The sequence below is a fragment of the Phytophthora ramorum genome (genome assembly GCF_020800215.1).
Source record: "Phytophthora ramorum isolate Pr-102 chromosome Unknown Phyram_PR-102_s0012, whole genome shotgun sequence".
Lineage (NCBI taxonomy): Eukaryota > Oomycota > Peronosporomycetes > Peronosporales > Peronosporaceae > Phytophthora > Phytophthora ramorum.
In genome coordinates, this window is record NW_027150658.1 from 207,067 (window position 1) to 223,223 (window position 16,157).

The following is a 16,157-nucleotide window of genomic DNA, read 5'->3' on the forward strand; positions in this document are numbered from 1 at the left end:
AATCGTCTTTTGGGCCTAGTGCTACGGCGGCTACGTGAGAAGGCCAAACTGGAGTATTGTACCAGTGTGCAACCAGGCACGGCAGTAGCAGAAGGGAACACATAGTCGGTCGAGTCAATAGACCGGCGAAAATTGCATTCTCGTGGTGGACGAGCTGCTGGGGAAAGCTCGCAGGTGCTTAAGCATGGAGCATTGCCGCGCGCTGCAGACAGGTAGACTTTGACGCGTCGTGGAGTTGGCAAAGCGCCGCCGAAGCTCACCACAAATTGGCCATGAGAGCAAGGATGAACACTGGACAGAAGTCGCTCGCTCTTCTTGAAATTCGTCGCTGCTGCCTTCGCAGCGTGAAGCCTAAGTGCCAAAAAGTATACATGGCGAGCCTAGCATTTTTGACTAAATCATATTTTTGTATGACAGTTTGTATGGGATCTAATTGATTGCGGCCTTAGTACAAATACCGGTACCAGTAACGGTAGACAGAATCGGAACGCCACTTTTTCACAGTGGTACACTGTACCGATATGTAGGGTGTTCACTATACGCCGAGGAAGTCGGTACTACCGAGGTGGTGGAGACGCTATATGCTTCCGGTCTTGCGAAGAGGAATGCAACCACATGTTGAAAGTGCTTGGAAGTAGAATGAATCAATATTGGGGCTGCATTTCGTTTTGTTATGATAGTGTCTGGCAAGGTTCTCGAGAATGGCCAAGTCCACGGTGTACCCATCCATGAGATGGACGTGAGAAGCAGGCATGATTCACCAATGAGTCGCTCAGCGAGGTGCTTCAACTTAGCGTCACAACTGATCAGGACATGCTGCTCAGCCAATGCTAGTCAAAGCTACGGTAGCATTTTCGTTTGCGTTTCAATCCTTCATGCAAGATAAGCATGGCACACCGGTAGGCTCCAATTGAGACTCTCGGTGCACTGATGCCCAACCGCTGTGCCTGTCTGACGGATGTGTGTTTGAAGCCGAGGGTGCTCGTGTCAAACCGGTTTTGGCGTAGTGGAGATGATGGCCAGGAGCTGCTTCCGTTCGATGCGAGCCGAACCGTCAACATGGTCAACATGGGATTGAAGTGTTGCAAATCCTTCAACATGCTCCTCTCAACCTCCTTCTCACTTGTCCTTTTGCTCGCTCCAAGCTACACCACCTCCAAACCGCCCTCCGCTCCCCTCGTACCTTGTCAATCATGACGGTGCCGCTCAAGGACTACACGCTCTTCACCCCGTACCAGCTCAGCAAAAGCCTCGAGCTCAAGAACCGCATCGTGCTGTCTCCACTCACTCGCGCGCGATGTGACCCCGTGACCCATGAGGCAGGACCCATGCAAGTCGAGTACTACTCGCAGCGGGCCGGAGCGGGGCTCCTCATCACGGAAGCTGTCGCCGTGTCGGTGCAAGGCTTCGGCTGGTACGGAGCCCCGTGCATGTACACGGAGGCCCACCGCGACTCGTGGCGTCCGGTTGTGGACGCGGTGCACGCCAAAGGGGCCAAGATCTTCCTGCAGGTCTGGCACATCGGACGCCAAGGCCACCCGAGCTTCAGTGGGGACGTCGTGGGGCCGTCAGCTGTCGGTCCCGTGTCGGGCCACACTCGCAACGTGAGCGCTGAGCAAGCTCCCTACGAGCTCTGCCGAGAACTCAAGACCGAGGAGATCCCTGAGATCATCCGAGACTTCTGCAACTCCGCGCGTCTCGCAAAGGAGGCAGGCTTCGACGGCATCGACATCCACGCCGCAAATGGCTACCTGCCCGACACGTTCCTGCAGTCGTCGACCAACAAGCGCACGGACCAGTATGGCGGGTCGATTGAGAACCGCGCTCGCTTCCTGCTCGAGCTCGTCCAGGCGCTTCAGAACGAGTGGCCTGCTGACCGCATCGGCTTGAGACTGTCGCCCAACGGTTTCTACGGCGACACTGGCAGCGCCGACAACTACGACGCGTGCTGCTACGTGGCCAAAGAGCTGAGCAAGTTCGGGCTGGCCTACCTGGCCACGTTGGACGGCTTCGGCTTCGGCTTCCAGGACAAGGGCCGACTCACCAAACCGTTCGACGTCAAGAAGAACTTCGAGGGCACCGTGGTCGCTGCCAACAGCTACACGCGTGATACAGCGGAGGGGGCTCTGCTTAGCGGCGCTGTTGACCTCGTGAGCTTCGGACGCCCGTACATCTCGAACCCCGACCTGGCAGAGCGTTTCTACAACGACTGGCCGCTCAACGAGCCCGCCGGGTACGACACTTGGTTCGGCACACGCATGCCCGGGCCTCACGGCTACGTCGACTTCCCGGTCTACAGCCCAGATCCCAAGTCTCTGGACGAGGTTGAGAAGTGATCTTCCTCGCGTGTAGGCCAGCAATAGCGTAGCTTGACCTGTCCAAGTTTCCTCGCTAGTATAAATAGTGGGGCACTTGAATTGGTAAGTCACGAACAACGTGTTGTCTAATTCCCCAGGGTTTTACACCTTTGCTTTGATTTAGTCGTCACAGTCATGTCCGAGCTTCCAGAGCTTCCTCGGTCACTGGAGCCACCTGGAGCAATGCGTCGACAGTCAACGCGTCGGCTTCTTTCGCTCAGCAGCATGAGTAGACAAGTGTCTGTGCGTCACGGGAGCTTCTTCAAGCCTGAAATCCCTCCTCATTTGCTCAAGTTACTGCAGAAAACGCCGGAAGAGCAGCAACGTGTAGCAGCAGCCAAAATGATTCTGGTGGACGAGCCGGCATTGCGAAATGAGCAAAGCTTGGATCTCGTCTACAGCTGGATGCTGCAGAATTGCAAACAGTACAGCAACAACATCTTCGGCTCGGCTCCGGAGTACATCCGTCGCGAGATCTGTCGCCAAATGAGACTCATTAAGGTGAAAAGTGGAGGTCTCGTCATCCGCCAAGGCGATACAGGCGACCGCTGCTACATTGTTGTGGACGGGCTCGTGGATGTGTATGTCAAGATGGAAAAGGCAGTCGATGTCGTAGTAAGCCCAGTTTCGCCACCGCCTATGCTATCAACCACGAAGCAGCGTCGTATGAGCTCCGAAGTGAGTGCGGCACCAGTTGACTTTGGTGCCATGGTAGCCAACCTCGGGCCTGGAGCAATGTTTGGTGAAATAGTACTTTTGAACCCGTCAGCGAGGAGGAATGCTACCATCAAGGCCTCGCAGTTTACTGAGAGCTGCGACCTAATTTGTTTGGAGCGTGCTGATTACATTCGACTCGTTCGAACAGCATCCATGGAAGCATCGCACTACAATAACGCTGAGGTGCTTGACAGGATGTTTCTCTTTAGAAATTGGGAGAAGCACGGTAAGTGCTTGCCGTTTGGCTTGACCTGGTATATTACAATTGACAGGCCTCTTGTGAATGATTCATCAGAGAAAATGCGCCTTGTTAGCGCCATGAGGTCACGACATTTCACAAGCAATGTAGGCAGGCTCGAATTTTTTTAGCTTGATTGAGTTTGCTGATTAATTTCTCGCTGACTGCAGGATTATCTCTATCGTGCTGGAACGGATGCGAAGTGGATGTACATCGTTACGGCCGGTGAAGTCATGGAGCGCATCAACTGGACGCTCGAAGCTGCAGGAAATGATGCTGCTATGCGGCGACTCCTCTTCTCACAGCCTTCGTCTCGAAAGAACCCCGAGAAAATTGTGAATGTCGAGCTTACTCTGATCGGTCCTGGAGATATCGCTGGCGAGCTGCCTTTTGTTACCTCGAAGCGCAGTGCCATCTTCGATATTAAAGCAGCCACGGACGTGCAGGCTCTAGCAATTGATCGACGGTATTACGAGACTGTAATGCTGACTGCTACACGTGACAACAAACCCGAAGTCTATGCTACCGTGAAAAAGCTACGAAAATTCAGCCAGGACCGCGAAGACTGGCGCCAGCAGCGAATGGAGTGCGGTATCTCCTATCCAAGCGCACACGTCAACATGTACGTTAGTCCTGATTCAAGGCAACTTACCCTCGTCGATGTTTTACTAAATGATCTTGCATTCAACGCAGTACTTGGCACTTGATGAGGATGTCGAATGTTACATGTCCTAGATGTGGCCAACGAGGGCACCTTGCGGCGGATGCGTCCAAGTGTGATAGTGCGCCGCCTCGACAGCCCTCAATTGGTAACAACAACGGAAGCACGGCAGATAAAGGTGCGCCGTCAGTGGCTTTGCTCCCACGCAAAGCGTCTACAGCACGAGCGACACGGCTTCGGAGTCATAGGTATGTGTTTGTGTGAAATCGCCGGGTCTTATCACGGGACATAGTTGGCTTAACTGCCATCTACAAAATTGCAGGAGAGTCGACTTTCATCAGCCAAACACAGCTCGTCCTGACACAGCCATTCGCAATCTCTTCGATGATTCGTATTTGCCCTCTGCGAAGGAGCAGCTTCAACATTGTCGAGAGCGCAGATTATGATCCTAGCGATGAATTTTCTTTAAAATGGCAAGGCAAAACACTGAGTGGCAGTGTCGGTGTGAATAACATTCGATCCTCGCCTTGGAAAATGACCAACTCGTTCTCTCCACATGGACATGCAATGCAGGCCATGGGAAGTGGTAAAACTTGCACAGCAATACTGTATTGACTGGGCGTGAACCTCTGAGATATTTCACAAGACTCAGTAATGTCTGCAGCTTGCAATGAAACACGCCTGATTTTGTTTCCTGAAAGGATTATCACATCTCTACCCTGTTGACGAGGTCTTTTCTCCATTCCTCCGTAGGGCGGATCCAATTTTAAAATGGACGCTTGGAGTCCGATGCGGGAGGGGAAAATTGTTCGTGCCTTTCAAGCACTCGATGTAGTAACAACAACGTAATCTCAAAGAGTGTTGCTCTCAAGTTTGTAATAACATGTACAAACAAACCGTATGGAAGTATTATGCAGTCCGAGTGGCCACATCACCAGGTTGATCGGCACCCCAACACCCCTGTCCGAGACAGTACAGCACGCTGGATGCCAACGTGGCGTGTGCTGCGCCGATATTGCAATGTCATTCCAGCTTTTACCGCACAAGGCTAACCCTGAAAGCATCACTGTCAGCTCCGGTCCCTGGCCACCCACTGCAAACCATGAAGCTCATTCAGTTTGGTGGCCACGGTAGTGGGGTGGGGATTGGTGAGCAACAAAACCTTCGGGTTTACACTGAAGACATTGGACGTCGAGATCATCTCGAACGAGCAGTGCGACTGGTTGAATAATGCCACAGTGACGAGCGAGACTATGCTGTGTGCCGATACTGGAGATGGCAAGGACTCGTGCCAAGGCATTTTCTCACAAATGCCACACTCCGCCGTAGGCCCACCACCCACGATTCCCACAACGGCACCGTTGGCAATGAGTGAACCCCCAGAGTCTCATTTCAGCCAGGGCTGCTCAATTGGTCACTGTCCGAAGTTCTTGCTGGCATATCATAGTGTTTCCATGATAATCGCCAACGATACAGATGCACCACTGTAACGCCTGTAAGCATTGCCAGCCAAGTACAAATATTTTCGAGCAATCGTCCGTCACTGTCAGTTCATGAAACTTATTACTCTTCGACCACAGCAGCTAGCCTTTTCAATTCTCCACTTGCCTCGTACTTGAAGCAATCGCACCACAGGCAACTGATAGTCCATCCGTACCACCTAAGAGCATCTCCACCGTACGCAAGGTCTACTTGAGCCGCACCAGCATCCACTCGACGATATTTTCCAACGTTTTCTCATTCCCCTCAAGATTCAACACTTCGTGCACCGCATGCGGAATGACGTTGATGGTCTTGTCCTTCTGCGTGCACGCAGTGTAAAAATTAACAGTACCTTGAGCGAAGGTGAGCGTGTCCTCCTCACCGTGCATCATATACAGCGGCGCGGGGAAATTCATGGCCAGCTCGTTGTCGCACTGCGCGTACCGGTCCCCTTCGTACAGCAGACTGTTCATCAACCCCAGCGTAGCTCCATGCTTCGGCATGAGCTCATCCCGTGACCAGCGATTGTACACTTCAACGTCGTTCCCGAGCTTCGTGAACTCGAACGGGGGAAGTTTCAACCTCGGCATGAGCTTCGCCAGCACACTCAGAAACCCGGGGATGGGTCCACCACCCGGAACTGACCAGAAGGGAGCGGCAGACACAATAATTCCGTTCCAACTCAACCCTTGCTGCATCGACAGCTCAACCAGTTGCAGCACCAAAACGCCTCCCATTGAGTGGCCAAGAGCAAACCTCGGCAGGTCCTTCCACTTGACATCCGCGTGCGCTTCCAGCTCTGGGTCCACCACCGCCGCATTCCTGTCCCTAGGCTTGGGCCCGTTCAAAACATGCTGGACGAACTCCATGTAGTCCTCCGATAGGTCCTGCAACTTGTCCGCGTACATGCGTTCGCCGTCGCTCCTTCCGTGGCCCTGATGGTCCACCATGAAGACTGCGAATCCCTGTTTGGCCAGCGCCCTACCCACGTGGTCGTATCGCCCTCCATGCTCGCCAAGTCCGTGCAGAATGAAGAAGACGCCACGTGGGATGCAGTCGAAGCGCGGCAGCCACTTGTGCACATACAGCGCCAATCCCTTGGACGTGACGAAGAAGTTGCGCAATACGTCCACGTGACTGGGAGGATGGACACCTTTGGGCACAGTGGGGAAGCGATGCGGCGACCTGCAGGCGGCATTCACAACAGCGGCAATCAACTGCCACGCGCAGTAGCTTAATGCTGCGTAGCCGAGCGCGGTGTCGACAGAGACCATGGCGTATCTGGTCGGAATGAGAATGTAGCCATCCGTTCCGGCGGGACGTTAGCCTATACTTCCAACTATAGCCATCTCCTATACGTTGTGTTTGTATTGCATACTCATATCAAGACACTAGATATGCATAATTGCCATTCTAGCCACAGCGCATTTAACACGAGGCATACAAATCTCAAGGCATTCCTGCTTGAAGTCGCACGTCGGGTCGAGGCAGAACCGGTCCGAGAGGTGACGAGTCAACAGAAAAATCTTGGTCATGTAAACGCGCCTCTTCATTCCGCATTCTGCGTCGCCGCGCGCACCTTCACTCCTGCTTCAGTAATGGGGTCGGCAAGCAGCACGGAGCTGCCCATGAGCGAGGTCGACTTCGAGTCGTACAAGGGTCTGCGCTACACGCACGCGGTGCCCAACACGGGCGACGCGTCGCACGGGCCCACATACGAGGTGCCCAACACGGTGCGCGTGGACGAGGCGCAGCAGACGCTGTACCACAACTTCCTGCGCGGATGGAGCCTTGAGGACGGCGCCCGCCCGTGCTACGGCCGCCGCGTCGTGGACCCCGCCACGGGCAAAGTGGGCGCGTTCCAGTGGCTCACGTACGCGCAGGTCAAGGCCCGGATGGACGACCTGGCGGCGGGTCTGACCCGCGCGTGCGGCCTCAAGCGCCAGGAGAACGTGGGCATTTTCGCCAAGAACCAGATCGAGTGGTGCCTCGCAGCCCACGCGTGCGACCGCATGGCCTACGTGCTGGTGCCGCTGTACGATACGCTGGGGCCCGACGCAGTGCCATTTATTGCCAACCACACGGAGATCCGTGTCCTGTTCTGCGGAATGGACCAGTTCCACGTCGTCATGGACTGCAGAGAAGCGTGTCCCAAGCTCCAGACGATCGTGCAGTTCGAGCCCGTGACGGAGGAGCAGCGCCACGTGGCGGCGGCTAAGAACATTGAGCTCAAGAGCATGAGCGACTTGGAGCTCCTTGGACGCGCCGAGCCGCTCCCCGCGGACCCCCCGCTGCCGACGGATATCTCGACGTTGTGCTACACGTCGGGCACGACGGGGGATCCCAAGGGGGTGATCTTGTTGCACCGCAACTTTACGATTGTCAGCGCTTTGGCGGGCGAGAGGTTGAAGGTGAACCCTACGGACGTGCACTTGTCGTATTTGCCACTGCCGCATGTGTTCGAGAGGGCTGTGATTGGATCAATCTTGCAGAACAGTGCTGCCGCCGGGTTCTACCAGGGAGATGTCTTGTTCTTGATGGACGATCTGGCGGAACTGGCCCCGACGCTGTTTGTCTCGGTGCCCAGACTGTTCAACCGAGTGTACGACAAGATCACGCAGGGTGTCGCTGCTGCCGGTGGGTTGAAGAAGCTCATGTTCGACCAGGCGTATGCTAGCAAACGTGCGGGACTCAGTGCTGGCTACAAGACTCACGCTCTGTGGGACGCCCTGATCTTTGCCAAAATCCGTCAGGTACTGGGCGGACGCGTTCGTCTGATCCTGTCCGGATCGGCTCCATTGAGTGCTGATGTGAAGGAATTCATGAAGATCGTGTTCTGCTGTGACGTGGTCGAAGGTTACGGACTCAGTGAAACGTCTGCCGGCCTTTGTCTTGCTTCGGGTGACATGCCACTAGGCCCCCACGTCGGCCCGCCAATTGTACGAATGCAGGTGTGTCTTGAAGATGTGCCGGAAATGGGCTACACGAGCAAGGACAAACCTCGTCCCCGTGGTGAGATTCTCACAAAGGGCCCGGTCGTATTTGCCGGATACTACAAGCAGCCCGAGAAGACGGCTGAGGTCATCGATGAAAATGGCTGGTTCCACACGGGAGACATTGGCTGCTGGAACGCCGATGGCACGCTGAGCATTATTGATCGCAAGAAGAACATTTTCAAGCTGTCCCAGGGTGAATACGTGGCCGCCGAGAAGGTCGAGGGCGTGTACCTCAAGAGCAAGTACGTTGCGCAGGTCTTCGTTTACGGCGACTCACTGCAAAGCTGCCTTGTGGCCATTGTGGTGCCGGACCCTGAAACGGCAGAGGCCTGGGGTAACGCCAACGGTTTATCGGGTGAACACGCTGCCGTGGCACAGCTTGTCCACAACGCAAGCTTCCTGAAGGAGGTTCTTGCAGACATGCAGGCCGCCGGCAAGGAGGCGCAACTCCGCGGCTTTGAGTTTGTCAAGAAGGTCCACTTCCACCCGGACGCCTTTTCCATGGAGGACGGCTTAATCACACCCACCTTCAAGCTGAAGCGCCCGCAGCTTAAGGCTCGCTTCCAAGCACAGATTAAGCACATGTATGAAGAGGTCCAGTAAGTCGAAGCAAACGAACATTTGCGTTGGTGACAATCGCTAAGAATTGATCGAATACATGAGCCACCAGTTCATCTTGAATAGTGACAACAAGCGCGACACCGGAAAAATACATGGATATCCCTCGGTCTTCATCTATACGGGAGGAGTGATGAATAGAGCCGCGTTGGCAATAGCTGTGCTCTCCGCGATGCTAACTAGCCTTACCATTCTCAGAAGCTTGCGGGCAAGAAGACCTATAATCACAAAGATTTTTGGGATGGCGTTTTGCTCGTGCAAAACAAAGCGAGTCATCTTTCATGAGTTGCAAACCTGCAGAACAAATAAGGCATCTCCCAGCCTGAGAACGAGGCACGACATTTGCAAGCTGCATTCAAATTGCGAAGGAAAAGAAGGGCTAAAGTTTTTCTTTGGCGTGCTCGACTGGTCAACAGTGATTTGTGGATGAACATGAACTTCCGGTTTGACTTGTTCTCCAATATTGCGTGCGTCCGTCACCATGGCTGTGTGGGTTTCTGTTGCAACATGCCGTATCTTCATCATTGGAAGCTTGAATGCGTGGATGCAGTTGCTGCTCAATCTTACAAGTTCGCCACGACTGAGGTGTGCTTTTACACAAACAAAACTCGATCAACCACCTGCTGAGAGTACCAAGGGTATAATACACCCTAACGTCGACTTGGATTAACTTCAACAGTCGAGCTTCTGACGCGCCCATCACAAGCCTCGTCATTATTGCTGCGTGGTATTGATCGCCAGCAGCTAAGGCGATTCATTTCCACATTCCAAGTCGAGAAACCAAGACGGCAAGATGGGTTGCCGACCCATGTTCTTACTGGATGCGGGCGAGGCAAAGGAGCTCATTCCCCTCAAGATGGTGTTTGTCGTGCACAACTACTGCTACTCGCTAGTCGCGTATCTGCCGGTGCGTTGTTCATCCTCCCTTTGATCCAACCTTGTTATCTCCATGCCTAATGTGTCTGTGACTGTGGCCTAGATCTTCTTCGAAGAGTCCGACTTCTCTAAGAGTGAAATCGGCATCCTGCTTGCCATCCCATGCGTGTGCACGATCATTGGGCCGCCGGTCTGGGGGGCAATTGCTGACGTACTACATCGACACAAGGAAGTTCTCCTGTTCTGCCACGTTACATCGGCACTATTGGTCTTTGCCATCCAATTTGTGCGCTCGTTCCCGCTCATGTGCGTCACCGTTTTCGCCGCGTACTGTCAATTTATTCCAACCCTCGCACTATTGGATTTGGCAGCTATGAAGCTTACCGGTCGATTTGGAGGAGACTTTGGCAAGCAAAGACTGTACGGAGCTTTCGGGTACGGTGTGGGAGGCTACATATCGGGTATGCTGGCGGGTGCGATCGGAATGAAGTGGTGCTTCACTATGATGCTAGGCGTGTCGTGTATCTCCCTGCTGTTGCTGGTATGGTACATCCCTGCTGGTTACGGCGGCGACGATGGAGAGCCTCCACCAAAAGGTCTGCTTCGAAGCGCTGTCAAACATATTTTCCACCGACCCGACGTGCTTGTCCTGTTCATCGTCGCTCTCGCGGCAGGTATCAATGGTGGATTTATCGATAGCTACCTCTTCCTCAATGTGTACGATCTGTCGGAGGATGGATCGACAATTGTGAGCGTTTTCGTCGCCGTGGAGACGCTATCCGAGATCCCGCTGTTTTTCCTGTCAAGTGCTATGATCGAGCGCTTTGGCACTGCAATGTGTCTCACTATCGTCGTCGTTGCCTTCTTTGTGCGAGACATCGTGTATGCCTACATGGAAGAGCCTTGGTATATTGTACCACTGGAAATGCTTCATGGAGTGACCTACGGGCTCCTGCTCGCGGCGCTGACCACTTATCTGTACGACGCGGCGCCAAAGGGAGCTGCTGGCACGATGATTGGACTCCTTTCAGCCTTTATGCGCGGCATTGGAGCTGGGATTGCCTCTCTCACTGGAGGATACATTTACGACGACTATGGTGTGAGAACAATGTGGAAAGTGGGCGCGTTTGGCATCGTCCCGGCATCACTGCTCCTCATTGGTATTTTTGCGTGGCTTGCACGTCGACAACTCGGCGTGGTGGAAGATCTTGCAGAACATCTCGTTGAAGAGGTCGAGTCACCGGCAGACCTGAACAAAGGCGCATCTGTTCAGTGACCCACCAAGCAAGGTAATGGCAATCTAGTGATTGCCAGTCGTGATTCAATACACAACCTCTTCAGTTCAATTTCAGTCTCTGATATCGTTGCATTATCATCTCATCTGCATCGATACTAGTGGTCAAGCAAACAGCATAGCTGCGGAAGAGAGTCTAGAGATGTTATAGCAGTGAATGGAAGACAAGAATTCAAATGAAACCCGTTGGCAGATCGGAATAGAGTACTTCTCGCTGACTTCTGAAGCAACCACGCTTGAGTCTGCGCGTCCTAGCGTTTGAAAGAGCCTGCGTTAACCGCAGTGAAGGGCCTCCATAGACACTGAAACCAGTTGGAGGTCGTTTTTCCTGATCTTGGATCACACGCAAACCCCCCATGCATTTTTAATAGCCATAACGTCAAACCCACGTACGTGCTGCTGACGCATTGCGCCAGCTATTACAATCTTAATATTTTCTCCATTCGAGAAGTGTACAGAGCACACGAAAACAGGTTGCGATGCTTCGTTCTTCTTAAAAAGTGGCACAGCGAGCCTACTTTCCATCCACGCATGGCAATCAATCAAACGGTTTACTCCAAAGCTAGAAAGTACAAAGCGACGTGAAGCTAAGGTGCTGTACTCACAAATAAATAGCATCCTGTCGGATCATTCGCAACACTTGTGGTTGAAGTGAACGGCAGGTAACCAATGTACGTTCGTCTTTGCCAAACATGGTTTCGTTATGCGCGAATAGTTTTGCCAGTTCAAACAATGTACTTTTGCGTTCATCTGCAAAGCAGGTAAATGCGGCCAGGTTACCAGCTCCCAGTCTATTCATTCCATTTGGGATTACACGACAGCCTTGCATTCGCGTGAAGATTGCGTTGACAGGTAAGGCACCTCACAGGAGCGACTATGAGCACGCGCATCAAGTTTTCGTCGAATGTTTTAGTGCGTTTGACGCCGTGAGTTACACAAATATCGATTAGATCGCTATCATCAATGCTATAAGGCCAACTAATTAACTATTGATCGACACAGGACAGTTTTACACAACCACAAATCGGGGGTTCGCTGACAGGGTGAAAAAAAGTGGGAAAGGTAAAATGTGCCTGGCGCGAATCTTCGCCTGTGAACTTTGCTGCATGTAAACGTACCCTTGCGACTTTGATGTGTGGATGAAGTTACATCTTGCGTACCACCGTACGAGCGATACTTGAAGTATTCGCTTGCCGTGCCGCGTGTGTGTACGAAGCGATATAAGCAAGATCGCTATCCGTTAAGCACCGCGTGTGCACGGCTCATTTCCTCTTTTTCAAGTAGCCCCACCAGACAAAAATTGTTGCACTTCAAGCACGAAACCAGTATGGGTTGCCGGTTGATGTTTTTGCTTGACGCGGGTGAGGCCAAGGAACTTATCCCGCTCAAAATGCTTTTCGTCACTCACTACTACTGCAACTCGCTCATTGCGTACTTGTCGGTACGTAGCGTTCTGCATCCAATTCATCGTGACAATCCACTAACCAGCCAGATGTTTGACGTTTTGTCCTGACCAGATCTTCTACCAAGAGCAGGGGGTTTCTACGAGCAAAATCGGTATCCTGCTGGCGATTCCCTGTCTGTGCACTCTCCTTGGACCACCAATTTGGGGCGCTGTAGCCGACACTCTGCACCGGCACAAGCAAGTTCACATCTTGTGCCACATTTCGTCGGCTCTCCTAGTTTTCGCTATCCAATTCGTGAACTCGTTCCCGCTGATGTGTGCTGTCGTCTTCGCTGCGTATCTTCAGATGATGCCCACCAACTCAATGCTCGATCTCGCGGCTATGAGGCTCAATTCTCGTTACGGTGGAGACTTTGGCAAGCAGAGACTGTACGGAGCTTTCGGGTATGGCGTGGGTGGGTACATTTCGGGTATGATGGCGTCTGCAGTCGGGATCAAGTGGTGCTTTACCATGATGCTCGGCATGTCGTGCATCTCGTTATTCGTATTGGTCTGCTACATCCCTGCTGGCTACGGTGACAATGACGACCAACCTCGTCAGAAAGGTCTGCTTTGGAGCAGTGCCAAAGTAGTCATCCGTCGGCCAGACGTTCTCTTGCTATTCATCGTAGCTCTCGCGACGGGAGTTAGCGGTGGATTTATCGATGGATACTTATTTCTAAACGTGTACGATCTGTCCGATGATGGAGCGACCATCGTTAGCGTCTTCGTCGCGGTGGAGACGCTATCCGAAATTCCGATATTTTTCCTGTCCAGCTCCATGATCAAGCGCTTTGGTACTGCCGTGTGCCTCTTCATTGTTGTGGTTGCCTTATTGGTACGAGCCATCGTGTACGCCTATATGGAACAGCCATGGTATGTTGTGCCCCTCGAAATGCTTCATGGTATCACCTTTGGGCTGCTGGCGGCTACACTGACCACCTACCTCTACGCCGCCTCTCCGAAAGAGGCAGCTGGCACAATGATTGGTCTTTTGTCGGCTTTCCAGCGCGGCATCGGGTCTGGAATTGCGTCGCTAGTTGGCGGCTACATCTACGATGAGTACGGCGCTCGCACGATGTGGAAGGTGAGCGGGTTTGGCATTATACCAGCTTCTTTCCTTCTCATCGGAATATTTGCGTGGCTGGCACGCCGTTATACTCAGGAGAACACGGATTTGCAAGAGCAACTTGTGGAGCAGGCTGATTCCCCGACTGTGGTGAACAAGAGCTCGCCACTTCAGTGATTCAGCAACCCCACATCGATGCTTGCAAACATTCGTAAACTTTTCATCTGCCAAAACAATTCTGCATAAAAGATTTTCTGTTTTCCTGGCTGTTGAGTTGATGGCGTCTCCAGCTTAAACAACCCCACGTCGTACAACACCGACGACATGTTAAACAGGGGGTGGCGGAACTTCTCCACCACACGTATGTGCTCCGCCTCGGTTTCATCGGAGCTTGATCCAGAGCGGTATTCCGATCCAAAGGAGACGTAAGTCTCGTTCAGAGTGGGCTCGACGCAGTGTGCAGCCGTAACGACGTACTGCGGGTGTATCAACGTACCGCCGCAGCTCGCGTACGTATCTGCGTAGTCCAGGCGCATACCCGCGACGTACGAGTAGTCCGCGATCCTCGCCTCCATGCCTCCCATGATGCGACTTTCTTCATCGACTGTTAGGTCAGTGTTGGTTTCTATCGAGCTAGAAATGCGAGCTGGCGACGGAGTCGTAATGTCGGAAAACGAGTAGGCGGCTACCGCAGTTGTAAACCCCAAGGTGAGTGCACCGACTTGTATGAACTTCATTACGCAGCTGAAGGTAAGACGTGCACGAGGGCGTTTACTCAGTCGATTGCCTTGATGGGGAATTGACAACCGAACTGGTATGAGCTCCTGTTTGTGAGAGAGACAAGGTAGGTCTCATGTCCAGAGCACTAGTAGTACGTAGTAGAGTCAACAGTTAATTCTATCGTTGTTTTAATAGCATGGCACTCTCTCGGCATCTATCGTCGCGTTATACATCCTATCCTGTTATCTATCATCACGTTATACGAGCCAGAGATAATGGTAGGGCTAGACTGCATGTTCTAGCTCGCAGTGCTAGTATTGTCTAAACGACCCATCGTGAAAAATGTGTGGGGGCTTCAGTTCGTGGTCCGGTACTCGGTACACCAACAAACACCAACTTGATAAAAGGTCTGCCGAAGCCGCAACTTTTTAATGGAAATGTACAAGCTATACATTTATGATTTGTAAAGACCCATGTTCGTGTCGCTGGCACGCCGTTATACGCAGGAGAATAAGAGCAACTTGTAGAGCACGCCGAGTCGTTGACAGTGCTGAACAAAAGGTGACCACTTTAGCGATTCTTTGACTGAAGAGTGGTGCCTTGAGAGAACGTCGTAAAGATAAACAAATACTTTTCATTTCACTGAAGCTGTTTCGCATGAAACAACGTCCCAGTTCGTATCCAAGCCGGTGCAATTTCAGTTTATGAGCTCTGGGCTCTCGAACAAGAAGATTACAGGACCCCCTCCAATGTTGTTTTCTATTCGTTGCCTCACGCGGCGTCAAACCAAGACTATATTATAGTCCCTCAATCAGCCCAGTCGCACTGCTAGTGGACCACAAGCTAAATACTAGATCGTAGTCGTCTTCAGTCATGCCAGTAACATTACCAGTGGACCCTCCGTTGAGAATATCTTCGATGTAGTCCAAAACGTGCGAAACGCGGGTATAGATGCCAGGGTAAGCTCCGCATTCTGCGGGACCAGTACTCACAATACCCACAAGGGTACCGTTAACGACAAGCGGGCCGCCAGAGTCACCTTCGCACGAATCCTTCCCTTCGCCATACCCAGCACACATCTGTGAATCATCAATCGTCGAGCCATCGCCCATCAATTCTTCACACTTTGCATCTGAGATAATCTCAATCTCCACCGCTTGAAGGCTTTCTCCAACGCTTGTGTCGTTACCCAATAATCCCCAGCCGAGAACAGTTGCCATTGTTCCAGGCTCGTTTTCAGATCCATCTGCTGCGCATAGCTTTCCTGGCTGTTGAGTTGATGGTGTCTCCAGCTTAAACAACCCCACGTCGTACAACGCCGACGACATGTTAAACAGGGGGTGGCGGAACTTCTCCACCACACGTATGTGCTCCGCCTCGGTTTCATCGGAGCTTGATCCAGAGCGGTATTCCGATCCAAGGGAGACGTAAGTCTCGTTCAGAGTGGGTTCGACGCAGTGTGCAGCCGTAACGACGTACTGCGGGTGTATCAACGTACCGCCGCAGCTCGCGTACGTATCTGCGTAGTCCAGGCGCATACCCGCGACGTACGAGTAGTCCGCGATCCTCGCCTCCATGCCTCCCATGATGCGACTTTCTTCATCGACTGTTAGGTCAGTGTTGGTTTCTATCGAGCTAGAAATACGAGCCGGCGACGGAGTCGTAATATCGGAAAACGAGTAGGC

At 52.7% G+C, this 16,157-nt stretch overlaps 6 protein-coding genes across 6 annotated transcripts; 5 read left to right on the forward strand and 1 right to left on the reverse strand.

Moving 5' to 3' along the window:
• Positions 1-1,193: 1,193 nt before the first annotated feature.
• KRP23_11397 (putative 12-oxophytodienoate reductase 2) lies at positions 1,194-2,336 on the forward strand (the record flags this gene model as incomplete). The annotated part of the gene is made up of 1 exon (XM_067881944.1): positions 1,194-2,336. The coding sequence occupies one exon, from the start codon at positions 1,194-1,196 to the stop codon at positions 2,334-2,336; it is 1,143 nt and encodes a 380-aa protein (XP_067740234.1).
• A 246-nt stretch (positions 2,337-2,582) lies between these two features.
• KRP23_11398 (cAMP-dependent protein kinase regulatory subunit) lies at positions 2,583-4,047 on the forward strand (the record flags this gene model as incomplete). Its single annotated transcript, XM_067881945.1, has 4 exons — positions 2,583-3,300; positions 3,370-3,419; positions 3,483-3,938; positions 4,006-4,047. The coding sequence occupies 4 exons, from the start codon at positions 2,583-2,585 to the stop codon at positions 4,045-4,047; spliced, it is 1,266 nt and encodes a 421-aa protein (XP_067740235.1).
• Positions 4,048-5,661: 1,614 nt separating this feature from the next.
• Positions 5,662-6,729, reverse strand: KRP23_11399 (Monoacylglycerol lipase; the record flags this gene model as incomplete). The annotated part of the gene is made up of 1 exon (XM_067881947.1): positions 5,662-6,729. One exon carries the CDS (start codon positions 6,727-6,729, stop codon positions 5,662-5,664), a length of 1,068 nt encoding a protein of 355 aa, XP_067740236.1.
• Positions 6,730-7,053: 324 nt separating this feature from the next.
• KRP23_11400 (Long chain acyl-CoA synthetase 7, peroxisomal) lies at positions 7,054-9,054 on the forward strand (the record flags this gene model as incomplete). The annotated part of the gene is made up of 1 exon (XM_067881948.1): positions 7,054-9,054. One exon carries the CDS (start codon positions 7,054-7,056, stop codon positions 9,052-9,054), a length of 2,001 nt encoding a protein of 666 aa, XP_067740237.1.
• Positions 9,055-9,862: 808 nt separating this feature from the next.
• Positions 9,863-11,221, forward strand: KRP23_11401 (putative transporter YwbF; the record flags this gene model as incomplete). The annotated part of the gene is made up of 2 exons (XM_067881949.1): positions 9,863-9,976; positions 10,049-11,221. The coding sequence occupies 2 exons, from the start codon at positions 9,863-9,865 to the stop codon at positions 11,219-11,221; spliced, it is 1,287 nt and encodes a 428-aa protein (XP_067740238.1).
• Positions 11,222-12,566: 1,345 nt separating this feature from the next.
• KRP23_11402 (putative transporter YwbF) lies at positions 12,567-13,929 on the forward strand (the record flags this gene model as incomplete). Its single annotated transcript, XM_067881950.1, has 2 exons — positions 12,567-12,680; positions 12,757-13,929. 2 exons carry the CDS (start codon positions 12,567-12,569, stop codon positions 13,927-13,929), a joined length of 1,287 nt encoding a protein of 428 aa, XP_067740239.1.
• Positions 13,930-16,157: the final 2,228 nt, after the last annotated feature.